The sequence below is a fragment of the Tenrec ecaudatus genome, chromosome 10 (assembly GCF_050624435.1).
Source record: "Tenrec ecaudatus isolate mTenEca1 chromosome 10, mTenEca1.hap1, whole genome shotgun sequence".
Taxonomy (NCBI): Eukaryota; Metazoa; Chordata; class Mammalia; order Afrosoricida; family Tenrecidae; genus Tenrec; species Tenrec ecaudatus.
Window position 1 is genome coordinate 78,454,200 of NC_134539.1, and position 17,645 is coordinate 78,471,844.

General features: G+C 60.1%; 2 protein-coding genes across 5 annotated transcripts; one reads left to right on the forward strand and one right to left on the reverse strand.

Annotated features, from left to right (window-relative positions):
• Nucleotides 1-3,572: 3,572 nt before the first annotated feature.
• ZDHHC12 (zDHHC palmitoyltransferase 12) lies at nt 3,573-6,419 on the forward strand. Of its 2 annotated transcripts, none has more exons than XM_075560683.1 (5): nt 3,573-3,733; nt 4,729-4,859; nt 5,179-5,256; nt 5,479-5,645; nt 5,776-6,419. In XM_075560683.1, exons 1-5 carry the CDS (start codon nt 3,634-3,636, stop codon nt 6,101-6,103), a joined length of 804 nt encoding a protein of 267 aa, XP_075416798.1. In that variant the 5' UTR covers nt 3,573-3,633; the 3' UTR covers nt 6,104-6,419. The 2 variants fall into 2 exon arrangements, with proteins under 2 accessions (XP_075416798.1, XP_075416799.1); XM_075560684.1 differs by having other exon boundaries at nt 5,798-6,419.
• On the reverse strand, nt 6,417-17,064 carry PKN3 (protein kinase N3). Of its 3 annotated transcripts, none has more exons than XM_075560682.1 (22): nt 16,949-17,064; nt 14,046-14,286; nt 13,670-13,815; nt 13,159-13,270; nt 12,940-13,067; nt 12,578-12,761; nt 11,246-11,392; nt 11,043-11,152; nt 10,813-10,956; nt 10,338-10,413; nt 10,095-10,263; nt 9,847-9,943; nt 9,683-9,750; nt 9,348-9,411; nt 9,160-9,251; nt 8,849-9,025; nt 8,087-8,149; nt 7,734-7,810; nt 7,237-7,379; nt 7,037-7,144; nt 6,873-6,909; nt 6,417-6,740 (listed from the first exon to the last, which is right to left on the reverse strand). In XM_075560682.1, exons 1-22 carry the CDS (start codon nt 16,970-16,972, stop codon nt 6,652-6,654), a joined length of 2,496 nt encoding a protein of 831 aa, XP_075416797.1. In that variant the 5' UTR covers nt 16,973-17,064; the 3' UTR covers nt 6,417-6,651. The 3 variants fall into 3 exon arrangements, with proteins under 3 accessions (XP_075416797.1, XP_075416795.1, XP_075416796.1); XM_075560680.1 differs by having other exon boundaries at nt 6,829-6,909; nt 16,949-17,063; XM_075560681.1 differs by lacking the exon at nt 16,949-17,064 and adding an exon at nt 15,952-16,898 and having other exon boundaries at nt 6,829-6,909.
• Between the last annotated feature and the right edge of the window lie 581 nt (nt 17,065-17,645).

The window sequence follows — 17,645 nt, forward strand, 5'->3', positions numbered from 1 at the left end:
TCCCTGTTCCTTTGGATACGGCTGGCATCTGGGCCAGTGTGCCCTGCCCAGGATGGCTGAGGCTGGTGATGGAGGAGGGTGTGCAGGGGTGGGGTGGGGTGGGGGGTGTAGGCTATGGCCCAGGCTGCATGACACCCACGTGGCAGCAGTCAAACAGGTGAGGTGACGAGACAGACTGGCCTGGCTGAGCACCGTCGCGGTCTGTCCCTGTCAGCCCTGGGTCACCACAACAGTGCCCTTTCACTCTCACGGTGAAGTCCTGCGTTGTGTGGTTACACTCCTCGCAGGCCACAGTAGCACGTGTCTTATCGCACAGGACGGTAAGCTGGTATTGGCCCTGCTCCTGGGAGCATCAGCACCTGATTAAGCCTATTCGTCTCTACCCTCCTCTTGGGCCTGGACTCTCTCTCCCCTTCCGCGGCCTATAGTCCTCTGGACAGACAGGATGTTGGGGACTGGGGCGGGGTGGGGGGGTTCTTGGGGTTATGGTGAGTGGTCAGTGCCTGGAGGCAACCAGGGCCTCGCCAATGCCCTTCACTCACGTGCTGGGCCCCGTGCTGAGTGCTCTATGCCTCCTCATTATACTCTCTGTACTAACCCATTTTACAGATGTGGGCACTGGGGCTCAGAACTGAAGTGACTTGTTTCAAGGCCACCATGGTGAAAGAGGGAAAGATGGGAGTTCCCCGCATGCGCTGAGCTTTCTAGCTCTCCACCCCCGTGTGCTCCTGTGTCCTGAACACTTCCCCTCTCTGCTTTGCTTGGCTCAGCCCATCGCAGCATGGCTCTCCCCCTACGTCACTCAACTCAAGGGGCCAACGCTGCCCCATTAGACTGGGTGCTAGATCAGGCTCCACTGCGTCCAAGAACCCAGCACAGGACCAGGAGCACTAACTTGTCAGATGGCTGGAAGGGGGAGGGTGGCTATGCAGGGCTTTGGAACCTTCTACAGCCCAGGTTGCACAGTCCTCTGGTTCCCAGGTGGAGTGCCCTCTGAGAGTCTCCCCCAAAGGGGGCTAGTGTCTCAACCAGAGAGCCCTTGGGCTGATTGTGCAGAATGTGACCTCTAAGAGGAACTGCAATGCCAGGCCGAGGTGTTCCCTGCCAGCTGTCTCATTGCCACCCCAGCAAGATGTGAGCTCATGAAGGCAGGGATCAGTCTGGATCAGTTAGGATGCTTTAGGTGACCTCAGGCAGGGGTGACGGGACTCCCAGAACCAGACAAACTGGCCTATCAGACCTCAGGAGAGGTGCACACTAGAGCATCTCTGGTCTCTGGGGACCAGGAGCCAGTGGCTGGCCTCCCCAGGGCACTGCCATCAGTGTGATTAATCCATCCCAGCTGACCTCTTTCCCTGTATCCCTAAACTCAAGATGCAAAGCCAGGTCCCAAGACAGAGTGATTGGACCACTTGGATCTTGTGTCCCACCACCTTGGGGGCAGAGCAGTCTGGCTGGCAATACTGCCAAGGTCACACACAGTGAGAAAGCAGCTCTTCAATCATCATCTGGGTGCTGGTACCAGATCCTTCGGGAAAGGATGCCTGGCAGTGTACACACCACGCCTAGGACACATCCGGTCACAGCTTCAGAATCATTGTTAAATGGGATTATGTGCTGGAGGTTCCCAGTAGGCTGTCATGCATCCACCACCGTCATCAATACTGAGTTACAAATAAACAGGACACTCGACTCAAAACCCTACCTGGGTTGATTGAAATAGGAATTTATTGGCTAAAGCCACCAGGAAAACCAGGGGTAAAAACTGACATTAAGACTTTCTTTCAAAAAAAAAAACAAAAGACTTTCTTTTCTTTCCGGGACACTCTACACTCTTATCGCCACATCTTCTAAGTTGTTCTCATTGTCTAGCCATAAACACGGTTTCCCTTTGCTTTATGCTTCAGACCAAAAGAATGCCTCTTTCTCAGCAACAGAGTAAATCTCATGGAATACTTCTGCTTGTCCCGCTGGATCACATACCCACCGCTGAAGGCCAATCACTGGAGACAATAAGATGGAAACCCATGATTGGACTTGCTGCATCATGTGATCAGCCCTACTTCCCTTTTCCTATGGGAAAGCAGTTTTTTGGAAGCAGTCCCAGCAACACTGGAATGGGGAAGAGGCAGTTCCCCAAACAAGGAGACCTTGAGTGGACCAAAATGCCAGGGTGCTGCAGGGCTAGCTGGGGAGGAGACAGTGCTGGTACCTGAGTCAGCCAGGTTGAAACCCCACAGGCAGAATCCATGCACCCTGGACCGCCACCTCAACAGGATTCTGCTTGCAATAGGTGAGCCTGCGGAGCAAGGAAGTCCCCGTGTCAACATCAGCTGCTGTGGTACATTTTAGGAAATTGCCAGAGATCCAAGCCAATTTAGGACAAACAGGGAAGACATAACATTGGTAACGTCAAATGGATGTTGGTTGAAAGCATAGAATACACCTGGAAAGACGTGTGCCCTGACTGTGCAGAGGCATTCAGCTGTGCGTGCTTCAACCAACGATAACACTTGGAGGAATGGGGACCACGGTTCCACTGTGTTCATTCAATGAGTAAGAGGAGCAAGCAGTCAGGTTACATGAAGAATGCGGCATCAGGAATGAAGGCAGCTTATTAACAATCTGAAATACGCAAATGACACAACGCTGTTTGCTGGGAGTGAAGAGGCCTTGAAGCGCTGATCAGAGACTACAAGCTTCGGTGTGAATTGCACCTCGACACTTGTTTTTACTCTTCAAAACTGGACCGATAGAAGACAACGGGATAGAGAAGAGCCTGAAGTTGCCAATGCTCCTGGAAACAACAGTCAGGAAATCAAACCTTGGGCAAATCTGCTGCACAATCTCTGTAAAGTGCTGGAGGGGGTTGGGGTGGGCGGGTTAGGTAGGGTGCACCTGACCCACGGCGAGTCAAAGGTTAGACAGTAACCTTTGAAAACGGACGAATTAATGCTGTCAAAGCAACGGAGCGTGTCCTGGACTACGAGAAGAATGAACAAATTAGTCTTCGCAGCAGAGCCAGGCGTGCCTCCGCTTACTTCAGACAAGTCATCAGGGCGGACTAATCCCTGGGGAAGTACAACACGCTTGGTAACGTGGGGGGTGGGGTGGTGGCGGGAAGGGGGCAGACCCTCAAGATGGCACAGAACTGGGCAGCGTTTCCTTCTAACGTACACAGGGTGACCATGAGGCTGAGTCAACTTCACAGCAGCTCAGGCCTCAGTCACCACTCCTTAGAAATGGGCACGATCCTGCATCCAGGCACCAGGGGAAGCTCCTGGGTCGCCGAAGGGCACGGGGCGCGCTGAGGCTGCACGCATGCGTGGGGCTGGGACGGGCGGGAGCAAACCACGCGCTGCTTCGACTCTCCAAAGTTACCCGGGGGTGGGGGCTCGGCTCGGAGTTACTGGCTGCGCGCGCGCGCGCGCCGACCCCGCCCTCAGCATCTGCAGGCACCTGTTGGCTCGAGGGCTCACCCGGCAGCCAATGCCACCCAATAAGCAGCCTCCAAAACCCAGCGAGGCCCCGCCCACCTCCGGGATCCTCCAACCCCTAAGCGGCCGCCGCCCCTCTCCCTCCGAGGTCCACCCCCCAGGGCGCGTCTTCCGGGTGGGGCCGCGGGCCGAGGCGATGGCGCCTTGGGCGCTGCTCAGCCCCGGGGTCCTGGTGCGGACCGGGCACACTGTGCTGACCTGGGGGATCACCTTGGTGCTTTTCCTGCACGATACTGGTGAGCGCGACCCTAACCCGCGTGGTTCCCACACGTTTGGGACTCTGCCCGGTCCATAAGATCCCGAGTCCGACCGATCTCCTCCAGCTCCCGAGACGCCCCCTCCCCACTTCTCATCCAAGAGCCACCTGCGCTCCGCGGGATACCCAGTTGAACTGTAAATCCCAGCATTTCCCTAACCCCTGCCCGATGCCTCGCAGGGCTCACCAGTGTGCCTACCAGATTGACTCGATGTCCCCCGATCTCAGGAAACCCCCCGTCCTTCCCAGGAATTGACTCCCAACCTTGCCCGACTGTAAAATTCTGAAAATCAACTAAATTCAAGGACCTGCCAGTGGCATCCCACCCACCCTGGTGGCCACTAGCTTCCCAAGCCTAGGCTCCCGTCCTCAGGCGAACATTCTGATTGGGGCATGGTCAGTACCCCACCTTCCCATCCTCACCTGTGGTCCTAGAACACCCACTTATCTCCCAGCCCGTGGGTAGCCGCCCCTCTGCGCACCGTGCTCTCACCTCCAGCGCAATTTCTTACCCTCCCACCTCCCAGCTGCACCCTCAATCCCGGAATGGCCAGCATCTCATCTTCCTCCCCAAGCCCCTCAAGTCTCCACCGCCTCTCAGCTTCAGACTAAAATCCTGCTCAGGCCCGCACCTCGGAACAAGATTCCCCCCAACCTCCTAGCCTCTGCTTCCCTTTACAGCCAGGGGCCACTAGCTGCCCACTCAGCTGCCTCCTTGAGCCCATCCCCCTTAAACAACAGAAACAATCCTGTTACCTCCCTGGACCCAAGAACTGGCCTGGGCCCTCCCCCTCCACTGGTCATTCCACCTCCAGGCGCCCCTCTCACCCACCCTCCTGTCGCAGAAACACAGCTGACCCTGCCAGCTTCCTCCGGGCCCCTTCTTCCTGCTTCCTGCCAGGGCCACACCTGCAAACCCTAGTTCCAGGCCTCGACTCAGCTAAGCGCACCTTTCCTCCCCTCTGGCCTCCCCAGAGCTGCGCCGGTGGGAAGAGCAAGGGGCTCTGCTCCTGCCCCTCGCCTTCCTGCTCCTCGTGCTGGGTTCCCTCCTGCTCTACCTGTCTGTGTCCCTCATGGACCCTGGCTACGTGAACATGCAGCCCCAGGTAACTCCCTGCGAGCCCGGATCCCTCGTCCCACGAAGAGGGGCCCAAGACCCCCAGCACCACTGGCAGACAGGTTCTGTGCTGAGGCCTGCGGGCATGCTGGGAATCTTCCCTGACAGTGAGGAAGGGGCAGAGGGCAGAGGCAGCTCGGGGAAAGGTCACACAGCCTCTCCTAGTCCAGCCTGCTGGGCCCCACTTCGCCACCTGCGTTCCCCAGGGGACAAGCTAAGCTGGCCCCCAAGGGAGGCACCCATTGGTGCCATCTGCCTCCCAAGGGGACCTTGTCTAATGCTTTCCCCCCTCCCGCCCCCACTTTCAGGAGGAGTCCAGGGAGGAACACGCGGCCATGGTCCCCCAGGTGGTGGCTCTGCGGCGCTGCAGATACTGCCTAGTGCTGGTGGGTGTGCTGCCCAACCCTCCCGGGCGGGTTAAGTTTAAGACTCCTTCTCTTGCCCCAGGGCCCTGGCTCTCCAGGGCCCTGGCCTGACTGACTCCTCCAGGAAGATCTCCCAGATTCAGACCTGAGGCCACTGGCCCGTGCCCGCCCCTCCCCTCCCCTCCCCTCCTGCTCAGTCCCCCAGGGCGCTGTGTTGAGCCAAGCTCCCCTCGGTGCCCACAGCAGCCCCTGAGGACGCGGCACTGCCAGGAGTGCGGCCGCTGCGTCCGGCGGTACGACCACCACTGCCCCTGGATGGAGAACTGTGTGGGGGAGCGCAACCACCCGCTCTTCGTGGCCTACCTGGCGCTGCAGCTGGCGGTGCTCCTGTGGGCCCTGAGCCTGGCCTGGTAGGCCCCGTGCGCAGGGGGGCGGGCTGGCAGGGCCCGTTCGCTGAGGGTCTCAGGTCCTCCTCCCTACAGGCCTGCCCACCCAGCCGCCCCACACTCAGCAGAGAGGTGTGTCACCCCCATCCTGCAGGTCCGGCCTCCGGTTCTTCCAGCCCTGGGGGCAGTGGCTGCAGTCCAGCGGGCTCCTGTGTGCCACCTTCCTGCTGCTGTGTCTCTTTGCCATGGTGGCCGGCCTGCTCCTGGCCTCGCACCTCTACCTGGTGGCCAGCAACACCACTACCTGGGAGTTCATGGCCTCACACCGCATCGCCTACCTCCGCCAGCGCACCAGCAACCCCTTCGACCGCGGACTGATTCGAAATCTGGCCCGCTTCTTCTGCGGATGGCCATCGGGCTCCTGGGAGACCCTCTGGGCTGAGGAGGAGGAGCAGGAGGAGGGCAGCTGCCAGGCAGTTTAGGGTCGCTGGAGGCAGCCACCACCTTGTGCCTAAAGCCAGAGAGGCTGCAGGCACCCAGCAGGTCTGCCCCCAGAGGGCGTGGCCCTCATGCCTGCCCACTTCCTCTCAGGCCTCACGCAGCCAGGGAAAGGGCAGGCTTCCTTCGCCAGCAGCAGCATGGCCCTCCCGCAGGAGGAAGGAGAGGGAGAAGACCTGTAAGGTGAAGGTGCTGGGGCCCAAATGAACCCCGGGCTTCTATCTCCACCCCCCACCCCCCAAATGTGTTATTTTGAGTTTCGTATTGAGAAAATAAACCAGGCCACTGCTTTGCCACTGCTTTGCCACTGCTCTTCTCATCCATCATGTTGGGAGGCGGAAGAGGGGGCAGGGGACCCTGAACTGAACACCCCCTAGGGACCGGGTAGGGCTCACAGGCAGGGAGCCCTCAGGGTGCCAGGAACTGCTCTGATACAAAGTCAAAGTCCCGGAAGGCAGCCTGTTGACGGGCGGTGAGGGGGCTCCGAGGGTCAGGAGGCGTCAGGGTGGGCGGCAGCCCGGTGAACTCCCCCTCAAAGTAGCGCAGGTCTGCAGGGCCGCAGAGGGCAGGCACAAAGGGGGGCTGGGCAGTACGGGCGAGCAGGGCCTGCCAGTGGATGGCCTGTGGGCAAGGGGAGAGGGTTCTGAGGTGGGTGCACAGCCTCGGGGTTCACCCCACACCCCCCACACTGGCCACCCTGGCCGCTCACCCTGAAGAAAGGCTGTGTCTTGATCTCTGCCGCATCCTGCTGGCCTGCCCCCAGGCGCCTCTCCGGGCACTTCTGGAGGAGCTGGAAGAGAGGACAGTGCTGGCTGAGGGCATTCCGCTCCAGGGATTGCCTGCCTCGCAGAGAGCCGGCGGCTGGCGAGTGGGCTCAGAGCTGCCCCCGGTCTCTCCCTGGCCCCTGCCAGGCTCACCTTCTGAATGAGCTCAAGCGCTTGCACGGACAGGAAGAGGGGGTATGGGGCATCCTTGTTGACGATGCAGTCAAAGACCTCCTCTTCAGTATCCCCTGGGAATGGGCACTAAGGAGATGGGGGCTCAGCAGGGGGCAGTGGTCACCCCAGCACCCCTCCGGTCTGCAGGACTCAGCAGCACCAGGCCCACCCACACTCACCTCGCCCACCAGCATCTCATAGAGTAGCACTCCCAGGCCCCACCAGTCCACCGCCCGTGTGTAGGCCTCCTGGGTCAGCACCTCGGGGGCCAGGAACTCGGGGGTGCCACAGAAGGTACTTGTCCGGTCCCCAAAGCCGATCCCTGCAAAACCATCATGCACACCGATGCCTGTGTCACATCCTGGTCAATGGTTCTGTGAGCCACCGGCCGAGCCTTCAGGTACCACAGCCTCCGAGGGCCACAGCCACACAGGGAGCAGCCCAGTGCCTCTCCCTGGCCTGGCCACAGGCTGTTCCTCTGCCCGAGCGCAAGGCAAGTCGGGTTGGGGTTTTTAAGAGCCTCGGGCTGCGAAGGGTCTGCCAACATGCCAACTATTAGAATAGCAATCGGGTGACCAAGACATCAGTGGGAGGACATGGCCAGGACAATGCCTCTTTCCCACGGCCCACAGACTCACGCTGGGTGTTGACGAGGCTGGTGGACATGGGCACCCACCTTCCTTGCAAAGCCCAAAGTCTGCAATCTTCAGGAAACCCTGGGCATCCAACAAGAGGTTGTCCAGCTTCAGATCCCTGAGGGCAAGGGAACAGGGCAGCCAGGGTGGAGGTAGGGGGCGGGGTCAACAATCACCCCCAACCTTACTCCAAACCCAAACTGTCATGGAGTCGATGCCAACTCAGACACACTGTAGGTCAGTGTGAAACTGCACCTGAGAGTTTCTGAGACAGCTGAAAGCCTCGTCTTTCTCCCTCAGAGCAGCCTGTGGTTTCGAACTGCTGATTTCATGGTCAGCAGCCCAATGCAAAACCACTGGCCACCAGGGTCCCTGCACTCACTCCAAAAGTTACCTGTAAATGATCTTCTTTTCATGGAGGAACTGCAGCCCCAGGACCACACAGGCCAGGTAGAACCTTGGGGAGAGGGGGATCGGGGTAGGGGCACGTTGAGGGAGCGTTTGGGATGAGGGGCAGGGCAGGAGGCACTTTTACAATGGCATGGCCTGGGGACCCCTTTGATGCCCTGCAGAGTCAGGGGTGGGTCACTCAGACTGAGACAAACCTCATGCCCCATTTGGGAGACTCATCCAGACAACTCCCCCCAGGGTGTCCCAAGGTCACTGTGCACCAAGAGCATGTCTTCTTGAGTTCTTAGGCTGTGCCGGGGCCATGCCAAGAGTGGCTGCAGTCAATACACTCACCATGACCTACCCCACGTCACACAGCTAGGGGCAGAGCTGGTATGCCAGCCCCTGTCTTCCCAACCCCAGAGCCTGCACCCTGCCCAGTGAATAACCCGGCCCCAGATCCCTTCTGTTGTGCATGCCCCACACCGGTCCCTGCGCCAGGCACGTGACAGGCGCTACTTTCACCTATATAATACGCATGTGGAATAGATATTATGGATCCAACACACAGCCGGAAGCCAAAAAATAGATACAAGTGGCCCGGTTCACAGTGGCATAAACAGAGGCCCAGGTGAGAAATGCTGTGAGGGTGGAGTCAGGGTCAGAACCCAGGCCTCTTCCACTTTGGGTTCCTGGAGGCGGCGGCATGCTGGGAGCAGGTAGAGGGCAGCAGTGGAGGGTGCGGGCAGGAGTGGCGGTAACGCACCGGGCGTGGGGCTCCGGGAAGACATCCTCGTGGATTTGTACCATGAGGTCTCCTCCAGGTGCAAACTCCGTCACGAAGCAGGCATGGCCAGCCGTCTGGAAGCAGGCCAGGAGGGAGAGCAGGAAGGGGTGTCCGCTGCGGCCCACAGTCTCCAGGATCCGCTTCTCACAGTACAGGCTGCAGGGCAGAGGAAAGGACCCGCTCCTTGAGCCACGCTGCCACCCACACGACACCCTCGGGTGCCCATGTCCCTGGCCCTCACGGGTGCTCTCTGAGGCCAGGTGGCTGAGAAGGCACGTCCTGCTACATACCTCTCTATCTCGTCCCGACTCAGCACCTCCTGCTTCTTCAGTGCTTTGATGGCGTAGTATTTCCCTGTCGCCCTGAACTGGGCCAAAAGGACCTGAGGGCAGAGAGGTGGGCTCAGATGGACCCTGCTACGGAGCTCCACTGAGCCACCCACCTCCCTCACCGCACTGCCCCCTCCTCAGCCTTCTACCTTCCCAAAGTGCCCTCGGCCCAGTACAGCCAGGCAGCGGAAGTCCTGAAGCCGAGGGGGTTTCCTGAAAGACAGAGTGGGCACAGGACACCCCTAGGACAATGGCTGGGCCCCTACTGGAGCCCCTCTGAAACCTCCATGCCTTGCCCCAGGGGTGGCCCGCAGGAGAGGGGCTGGCCCCTACCCTGGCGCCTGGCATCATAGTGTGGCGCTCCAGGACGGCTCGCTGGGGAAGCCTGGACCCCAAGCCAGTGGCCTGTCAGGCGCCAACCGAGGGGTGAATCAAGGCTACACAAACGTTCAAGGAAGGGGGTGAATGTCTCCACTGAGGATACCTGGCGGGTGACGCTGGCAGAGACGACCCCAGTCCTGTCCTTGACTCCATGTGAGGCCGCTTGGTGCACTGTGAAAACAGAGGGCTCAGTACCTGGCTGGGGTTACACCCCCACCCCCACCTCTCAGCGTGGCCCCGCCACAGCCCCCCGGGCCTGCCCCGCACCGGAGTCTCCTCAGGGGTAGGCTCCCGAGGCAGGTAGATGCGCGGGGGCTTGGGTGGGGCCTCTTCTCCCATGGGGGCTTTCCTCGGTGGGAAAATACTGTGGGGAGGAAAGGCACGTGGCTGGCAGGATGGGCGGACAAGACAAACAGGCAAGGAGTAATGGAGTCGGAGACTGACGGACATGACAGAACTTGGAAGAGGAGGGTGCCTCGGCCAAGCGTGCAGTTGGGAACAAGGAGGGTCCTCACCTGGGGGACACGGGGGAGGTGGTGGCCCGTGGTGTGGTTGGGGTCTGGGCGCAGCCTCTAGGGGGGCTGATGGTGCTTGGGGAGCTGCAGGGGGGCAGCAGGTTCATGACCAAGCGAGCCCAGGCCACTATGCTGAGGTTCATCTGGGAAGCCCTCAGGAAGTCCTGACCTGGGGGCCAAATGAGAGGGTGCTCAGGCCGGGGGGCCCCCGAAGACTCTGCCCAGCCCTCCTCCGCTCCATACCTCTGCGTTTGGAGAAAAGGCGCTTCTGCCTCTGCAGCCGGGGCCTCCTCTCAATGACGGGGTCACAGAAGGTCACCTGTAGGGGCGGGGCCAGGGCTAGGACCAGTCTTCCCCATCCAGGGTGCCAAGGTGCCTCTGCCTCGCCCTCCTACAGTCCAGTCTGAGTCCTAGTGTCAGCCAAGGGGCTCAGGGTGGGGGCAAGTCTACGTCTTCCTTTGTCCCAGTGGGGACACTGAGGCAGGGGAGATACTTGTCAAGGGCAAGGGCTTCCAGGACAGGGAGGCAGGCTCCCTGACTCCTGTGCGGTGCTCTCTGCTGCCCCTAGAGCGAGGCTAGGAACCCTGCGCTCCGGGAGGTCACCTCCCTCTGGACCTTCAATGCCACACCTGGGCCTGGCGGGTCACAGTCCCAAAGACCCAAGGGGAGTCGGGGGAGCCCTGGGTGGCAAGGTCAGAAGGCAGGAGGTACTGAGCACCTGGGTGAAGAGCAGCCCTTGAGGCACCAGGCTGAGGGAGAGCTGGTGACAGGCATTGTCCAGAAAGTCCTCCAACCTCAGGAAGGCCACGCCACACAGTTGCCGCCAGTCCCGCCAATGCACCCCGATCTCCAGCTCACGGGCCTGAAGCGGGAAGGCCCAGGTTAGGGATGGGAGATCGCAGAACGAGCTCCCTGTTTGTCAGTCTGCCTCTGCAAGGCCAGCCTTACCTGCTCCAGGGGGATGACAAAGGTCTGGTCCCAGGACTGCTTGGCCACTGGCCCCCAGCCGGTCTGGCCCACCACACGGTTGTCTACCTTCAGCACAGCCAGCACCTCACCTGTGAGGCCGGAGGTAAGGGTTCAGGGCAGGCTTCGAGCACAGTCCTTGCCACCCCCTGCCACCCCGCAGTTCTCCACAGCCCCCTACTCACTGGTCAGCTCGTCCCCACCACGCTGCTGCTTGGCCCTGGCCCAAAGCCAGCTCTCGGAGGGGCTCCCAGCCAGTGCAGCCGCTGGAGAGCGGCCAGGCACAGCTGTCAGCAGCTGCTCGCAGCCCAGGAGGCGGACGTGCAACGTCCCTGGGGGTAGAGGGGGCACGAGGAGCGGGTGAGGGGCCATCCACCTCTGTTCCTCTATCCATCCCAATGAGCCCAGGAATGGCAGCTTCTCCTGGACACCTGAGTCCAGGACCACCCACATTGGACTTGACCCGCCATTCTTGGGGCAGGTCATCTAGTACCCTCCATGCATCAGGGACAATAGGGTCACCAGGCAGGAGGCTTGGCCGTCATCCAGGCCACACACCATCACAGTATAGCATGAGATGCCCAGGGCCCGGGGCCTAGCGTGGCTTGGAGCAGGGCACTGGCTTCCTGTCCCACTTCCTCCCTGGGCCTCAGTCTCCCCCATCTCCACCACAGGGATGAGCCCCGGCCCTGCCCCTCCTCTCTCCATGACGGCTCCTGGTTAGGGTCCTTACAGCTGAGCCTGAGAAGCAGTGGGAATCAGGAGCTTCCGAGCATACGAACCAGGCCCAAGAACACTCTGTGGGGAGCCCAGGTCTGAGGGCTACATTCAGAGAGGCTTTATCAACAAAGGCAGGTGCCCAGGGTGGGAAGAAGGCCTCGAGGAGATGGGGAATGGGAAGTTTAGCTATGGGGTGGCCTCCTAGAGCTGAATTCTTGGCTTTTTTAAAAAACACAGTCCCCTCTCCCTTCCCCAGCTTGTCTACCTAGAGGGCTCATGCATGTCCTTCAAGACCAGGGTCAGACACCACCTCCTCCCAGAAGCACCCTCTGATTGGCCTATCTACCCCATCCTCCCCCTTCTCAGCTCTGCTCACAGTTCCCACTACGCCCCCCCCCCGCCCCCCGCAGATGGCGGTGGAAGCTCAGGGTTCTGTGGTTGATGCTCTCCGATGATTGGTTCCCTGCAGTTCAGCTGCTGCCATAAAGAGACAGCTAGGCTGGGGGAAAGGATGACTTTTTCAATGGTCCATGCTGCCCAGGGCGGGGAACCGACGCTCTGGGGCTCTGAGTCCCCCAGCCCTGGCATTTTAACCATGTTCTGGTTCCCGATTTACAGATCAGCTAAGCTGGTGACATGGTGTCTGGGTTGGGCCCTTAAGAGAGGGGAAGGTAGTTGACCAAGGTTACATACATGGTCAGTTGGGGAGGAGGCTGGGGGTTTAGAACTCTTCTCTAGAGTTCTTCCCCATCATGCAAATGAGGACGAGCTCTGAAGGAGCCGGGGCTCCTGGCTACCTGTCAGGGTGGTGGACTTCACAAAGGTCCTGGAAGGTGGAGGGTGCCCAGGCACAGCGGTCCGCAGCTCCCGGGCCACGCGGCCACGCAGCGGGTGTGCAGGAGGCAGCGCTGCCAGGAGCCGCTCCAAAGCCAGCCGCAGGAGGTCCAGCTTCTGGGACGACTCCTGCAGCTGGGCCTGGGCCTGCCCGAGGGGACAGAAGGTGGGCACCGCAGGCCAGGGCCCTGGAGCCCCACCCCTGTGGTGTCTGGACCTGTTTCTCATGTACCCACCCATCCAGCCCACCCCCAACTACAGAGCTGGTGTGGGAACAAGCCAACCCCTGGAGGGGAGCTGGACGAGCAGGGGACCACAGCCTGACCTCGGCCAGCGCCTTTCGGTCCTGTGTCCTCCGGCTGCCGAGCAGTTTCACCACGTTCTTGGCGCCCTCAGCCACAGCCACTTCAATCCGCAGTCGGTGCCGTAGCTCCTCTGCCAGCAGCTCAGGACCTGGGGAGGAGAGGGCCAGGTCAGACCCTGGCCTGCTCTGGCCCGGCCTGCATGCCAACCCCACCTGCCAGGCAGCTGCTCCAGGTCTCACCTGGCTCAGGGGACGCACCAGCCTCCAGGCTGCTAATCTTCATCCGCAGCAAGGACACCTTCAGCTGGCTGTCCCGTAGCATCTGCTCGGCAGCAACCAGGATCTTCCTCTCCTAGGGGGCGCGCACATGCTCCATCAGACCGGGCACTGGAGCCTCCCCTGGGAGACCAGGCCAGGGGTGGAACACCCCCCCCCCCCAGCTCTCTCCCATCAGACAGATCAGGGCTGGGGCCGTCAGGTCCAGGTGATACTTGGGCTCCCTCACATCAGCTTGGGCTGGGTCTCTGCTGTGAGAAGGCCATTGGGCTCCCAGCTATGCCTTCCCTGCCAGACTGAGGACTGAAGGCCGGATGCTTGCCTGAGCCAAACTGGACTCACCACACGGAGAGCTGGGGCTCTCCTAAAGGTTGGGGCTGGGTCACTCTTTCTGACCAGAATCGGGCCTAGAGCAGCAGCTCCCTTGCTGTCTGTGAGCCATGCCTCTCCCCTCCCTCACACCCCGGAGCCTTACCTTGGGGGTGCCGCTGGCACATGTGTGGATCATGTTCTCGGCACCCTGCTTTACTTTCAGCTCCACCTGCAGCTGCCGCTGTAGAGCCTCCAGGTGCCGAGCCCTCTGTTGCTCCGCCCATGGCTGGGGTCCTGAAGCCACAGGTTCTGTGCACAGGGCGTGTGGGCGCATGAGCCCCTCATCCAGAGCCTAAATCTCTGCTCCCCTTCTCTCCCCCTGAGGGCCATCACCAGGGGGAAACCCACCTGGGGGAAACCCACCTGAAGGGGGCTCACAGGGGTAAGGGAGCCTGCCTGGGGCCACACCAGGCCCAACTGGCAGCTCAACCTGGTGCCTACTGCCATGAGGGGTCTGCTTGCCCCTCAGCCCCACTCACCAGCCGGGCTGGCCTCAGGGCTAGGCAGCAGGATGCGAGCGTGCAGCTCCTGCAGCTCCCCGTGCAGCTGCTCCAGGCGGCGGTTGGAGGACCTCAGCAGCTGCTGCACGTGGCCCTGGTGGCGCCTGTCTGTGGCCACGCGCCTCAGGTTCTCCACACCCTCCTTGATCTTTAGTTCCTTTTGGATGGCCTGGCGGATCAGCTCTTTCTCATCCTGTGGGGGCCGCTGGCGTGGTCCCGGCTGCAGAACGGCACAGAAAGCTATACCAGGCAGCCCCTACCACCAGCCACGGAGAGAGGCAAGAGAAGAGGCAAGTTGGGACCTAGGATCAATTGGTATGGGTTTGAGAAGCTTCTCTGACCTGAGAGGCCCCCTCTGACTTCAAGTTCCTTAAACCAGATGGAACCTCAAAAGCCACTTACCTAGCTCAATCTCCTGGCCACTGGCCTTCAGGGGGGGAGAAGGGGGAGGGGGAAACAGCTACTGTTTAGATCAGGGGTCCTCAAACTGTTTAAACAGGGGCCAGTTCACTGTCCCTCAGACCGTTGGTGGGCCGGACTATAGTTAAAAAAAAAAACTATGAACAAATTCCTATGCACACTGGACGAGTCGGCTGCTAAGCAGGACAGGCAGCGGCGGCAAAAACACCTGGCAGGCCGGATAAATGTCCTCGGCGGGCCATAGTTTGAGGACCCCTGATTTAGATGGTGCTTACTGTTGGGCTGCGGCCCACAAGGTCAGTAGTTCGAAACCAGCAGCAGCTCCTAGGGAGAACGACTGGGTTTTCTACTCCTAGACTGAGTTTGTCTCTGAAACTCACAGGGGCAGCTGTACCCTGTCCTCTGGGGCCACTGAGAGTCATGGCATAGATTCCAGGGCAGTGAGCGAACCCTTAGAAATCCATAAGGTGGAGGGAGGGGAAAAAAAAAAGAGGACCTGATGCAGAGGGCTTAAGTGGAGAGCAAATGCTTTGAGAGTGATTAGGGCAAAAAAAGTATGGATGTGCTTTATACAACTGATGTATGTGTATGTGTGGATTGTGATAAGAGTTGTATGAGCCCCTAATAAAATGTAAAAAAAAGAAAAAAATGATTAGGGCAAAGAATGTACAGATGTGCTTTATACAATTGATGTATGTATATGTATGGATTGTGATAAGAGTTGTATAAGCCCCTAATAAAATGTTTTTTTTAAAAAAGAAGAAACAATAAAGACCAAAACAAATGAAAAAAAAACATATAGTAATTCCTTGTTCTGTAAACACATTTGCCTCTTAATCCATATATAGTTTCTACATGAGAGCAATAAAGTGTTCTGCCGTTCTCAAAGAAAAAAAGAAAGAAATCCATAAGGTGTTTCAGTCTCGGAAACCCACAGGAGCGATTCCACTAGGCCACATAGTCTGAACTCCACACCTGATGGCCACCCCGCAAGGTAGCTATGCTAATCATCTCTGTCTTACCAACAAGGAAACCAAGACCCAGAAGGGTGAAGTCACTCGCCCAAGGTCACAACCCAGAACAGAAGATCCTACTGAGAGTCAGGGCCCCAGTCTCTGCGGCCAGCCACCCTTCCCTTAACCTGGATGCGTCCCGGAGCCAGGGTGGATGACAAGGAAAGGTTTGTTGCTGAGAGGTGTAGTACGGTCACACGAGTAAGGAGAGATCATGGCTTGGTTCCCCGACACCCCAATGTCACAAGTGACAAAGCAGAGGCACAGAGAGGAGCTGAGGGGAAGCAGGAGATTCTCTTTCGACTTTCCCCCTGCCTGGAGCAAGGCAGAAAGCTCAGAAGCCATTTCAAACCCAACAGCGCCAAAGGTGACCTCAGCTGGGAGTAACTGGTAATGTGTGTGCACATGCCTGCTCCCCGGGCTACGGCAAGACCCCGACCTTTTCCACTTACCTTTCGCCTCTCCATGTCCAGTGCCCCTCAAAGGGCTTAGCCACCTCAATCTCAGGGACCCCACCCCAGGCCAGCCTTGGGCCCGGTGGCCAGACAGGCTCTAGAGCGCAGGGGCGAGGCTCAGGAAATCCTATGACCGCCCCGGGCGAGAGGGTTAGAGCAAACAAAGATCCCACGGAGCCTGGGGGGTTGCAACTCCGGGCATCCTGAGTCATCGGCCTGCTGGGCGGAGGCTTGAAGGAAATAGGAAAATGTGCACAAGCCGCCGCTGGAACAAGGCGGGGAGCGGGTGGACACTGCCCTGCGGGCTTTGCCAGGACACCTTAGCCCCTAGCACACCCCACGGTCTGGTGTGCGCTGGGCTGGGGCTCCATCTTGCAGACAGACACAGGTCACACCCCCATCTGCTCTGGCCTCGGACACCTCCCCCTCCTCAGTAACAAATCCCTCCCGACCCGGACCCCGACCCCGACCCCCGGTGGCCCTGCGACTCTCAAGTCAGCTCTGGGTCGGTGGCCCTGCGACTCTCAAGTCAGCTCTGGGTCGGAACCATCTGCTGGGGGGAGGGGGGAAGAGGGCCAGAGCCCTCCCCACCGAATGCTCAGGCTGGCCCCCTCCGGGGACCCCTCTCCACGTGCGGGCCACAGCCGCTTCACCCCGGGACCAGCCCCCCTCGGCGCCCACACGCACCCCCGTGGGCTTTCCCGGCTTATTCCCGCGGGCATCGGCGTCCCGCTTGAAAGCACCGATTATTGGCAACTTTGGGCCCGCGCAGGTGGCTCAGACGGCGGACGCGGACGCCCTCGGGGCTGGCCGGGCTCGGCGTCGCCTCGTGGCTGACTTAGGGACACAGCCTAACCCTGGCGTTCGGGGCTGCGAGCCCGAGCGGGCCGGGCGGGGGTCGCAGTGACGCGGAGGCCTGCGGCACGGCCGGCGCTCACCCCTCGCCCCTGACCCCTCGCCCCCGCCCGCGGCCGCCTCTGCGGACGCAGTTCACCTGCGGCGGCGCCCCCTCCTCCATGGCGCCGCTCCGACCCCTCCTCGTCCCCACGCTGGTTCCGGAAGCTGCGGCTGTCTGCGCAGGACTTTCAAACTTGAAACTTCCCGGGAAGCGGGGCCGGAGGAGCGGGATCGGGCGCCCCCTCCCGGGACCCGCTGGCCCTCCCGAGACCGTGGCACTAGCGCCGCCTTCCGGCCGTGCCAGGTCAGCGCCCTCGAGCCCACCCCCAAACCAGAGCGCCCAGCGCCTCGTCCACAGGCACTTAGGGCCCGCGCACCTTTCGCTGGGGCCGCAGCTCCGGCTGTTCAGTGGCACTCTCACCCCGCCCGCAAGCGTGGCTGGGCTCCTCACTGGAGGAAGCTGGGCCTTGGGTGGGAAGCCCCCTCGGGTGCGTAGCTGTTAGTAGCTCCTTTTAAAATAAAGGGATCTAGTTGTCGTGAGCAATGGTAATGATTACCCATAATCCCGTAATTTGCACCTCTGAAAAACCCTTGATTCAAACCACCCCCGTTCAGGAGCTATCCAGCCGAATGGTCATTCACATTGACATGTCTGTGAATGCTATGGCCATAGCTCTCCTAGGAAGCTGTGTCCCATTTCCAGAACCATTTCTGGACTCCCTGAATTTTGCCAGACCTCAAGGTGGTTTTCCAAGCCCTTGGGAATGTTTCCCAGCTAACATCTCACTTTAAGG

Excerpts from the sequence above, each read along its gene's own strand:
- ZDHHC12 (XM_075560683.1), top strand. The coding sequence starts at position 3,634 with ATGGCGCCTTGGGCGCTGCTCAGCCCCGGGGTCCTGGTGCGGACCGGG. Across the intron at positions 3,734-4,728 it reads GCTTTTCCTGCACGATACTG|AGCTGCGCCGGTGGGAAGAG; the intron begins GTGAGCGCGACC and ends TGGCCTCCCCAG. Across the intron at positions 5,646-5,775 it reads TGGGCCCTGAGCCTGGCCTG|GTCCGGCCTCCGGTTCTTCC; the intron begins GTAGGCCCCGTG and ends CCCATCCTGCAG.
- PKN3 (XM_075560680.1), bottom strand. The coding sequence starts at position 16,972 with ATGGAGGAGGGGGCGCCGCCGCAG. Across the intron at positions 10,414-10,812 it reads AAGGGCTGCTCTTCACCCAG|GTGACCTTCTGTGACCCCGT; the intron begins GTGCTCAGTACC and ends CCGCCCCTACAG. Across the intron at positions 9,412-9,682 it reads CTGCCAGCGTCACCCGCCAG|GAAACCCCCTCGGCTTCAGG; the intron begins GTATCCTCAGTG and ends TCTGTCTTTCAG.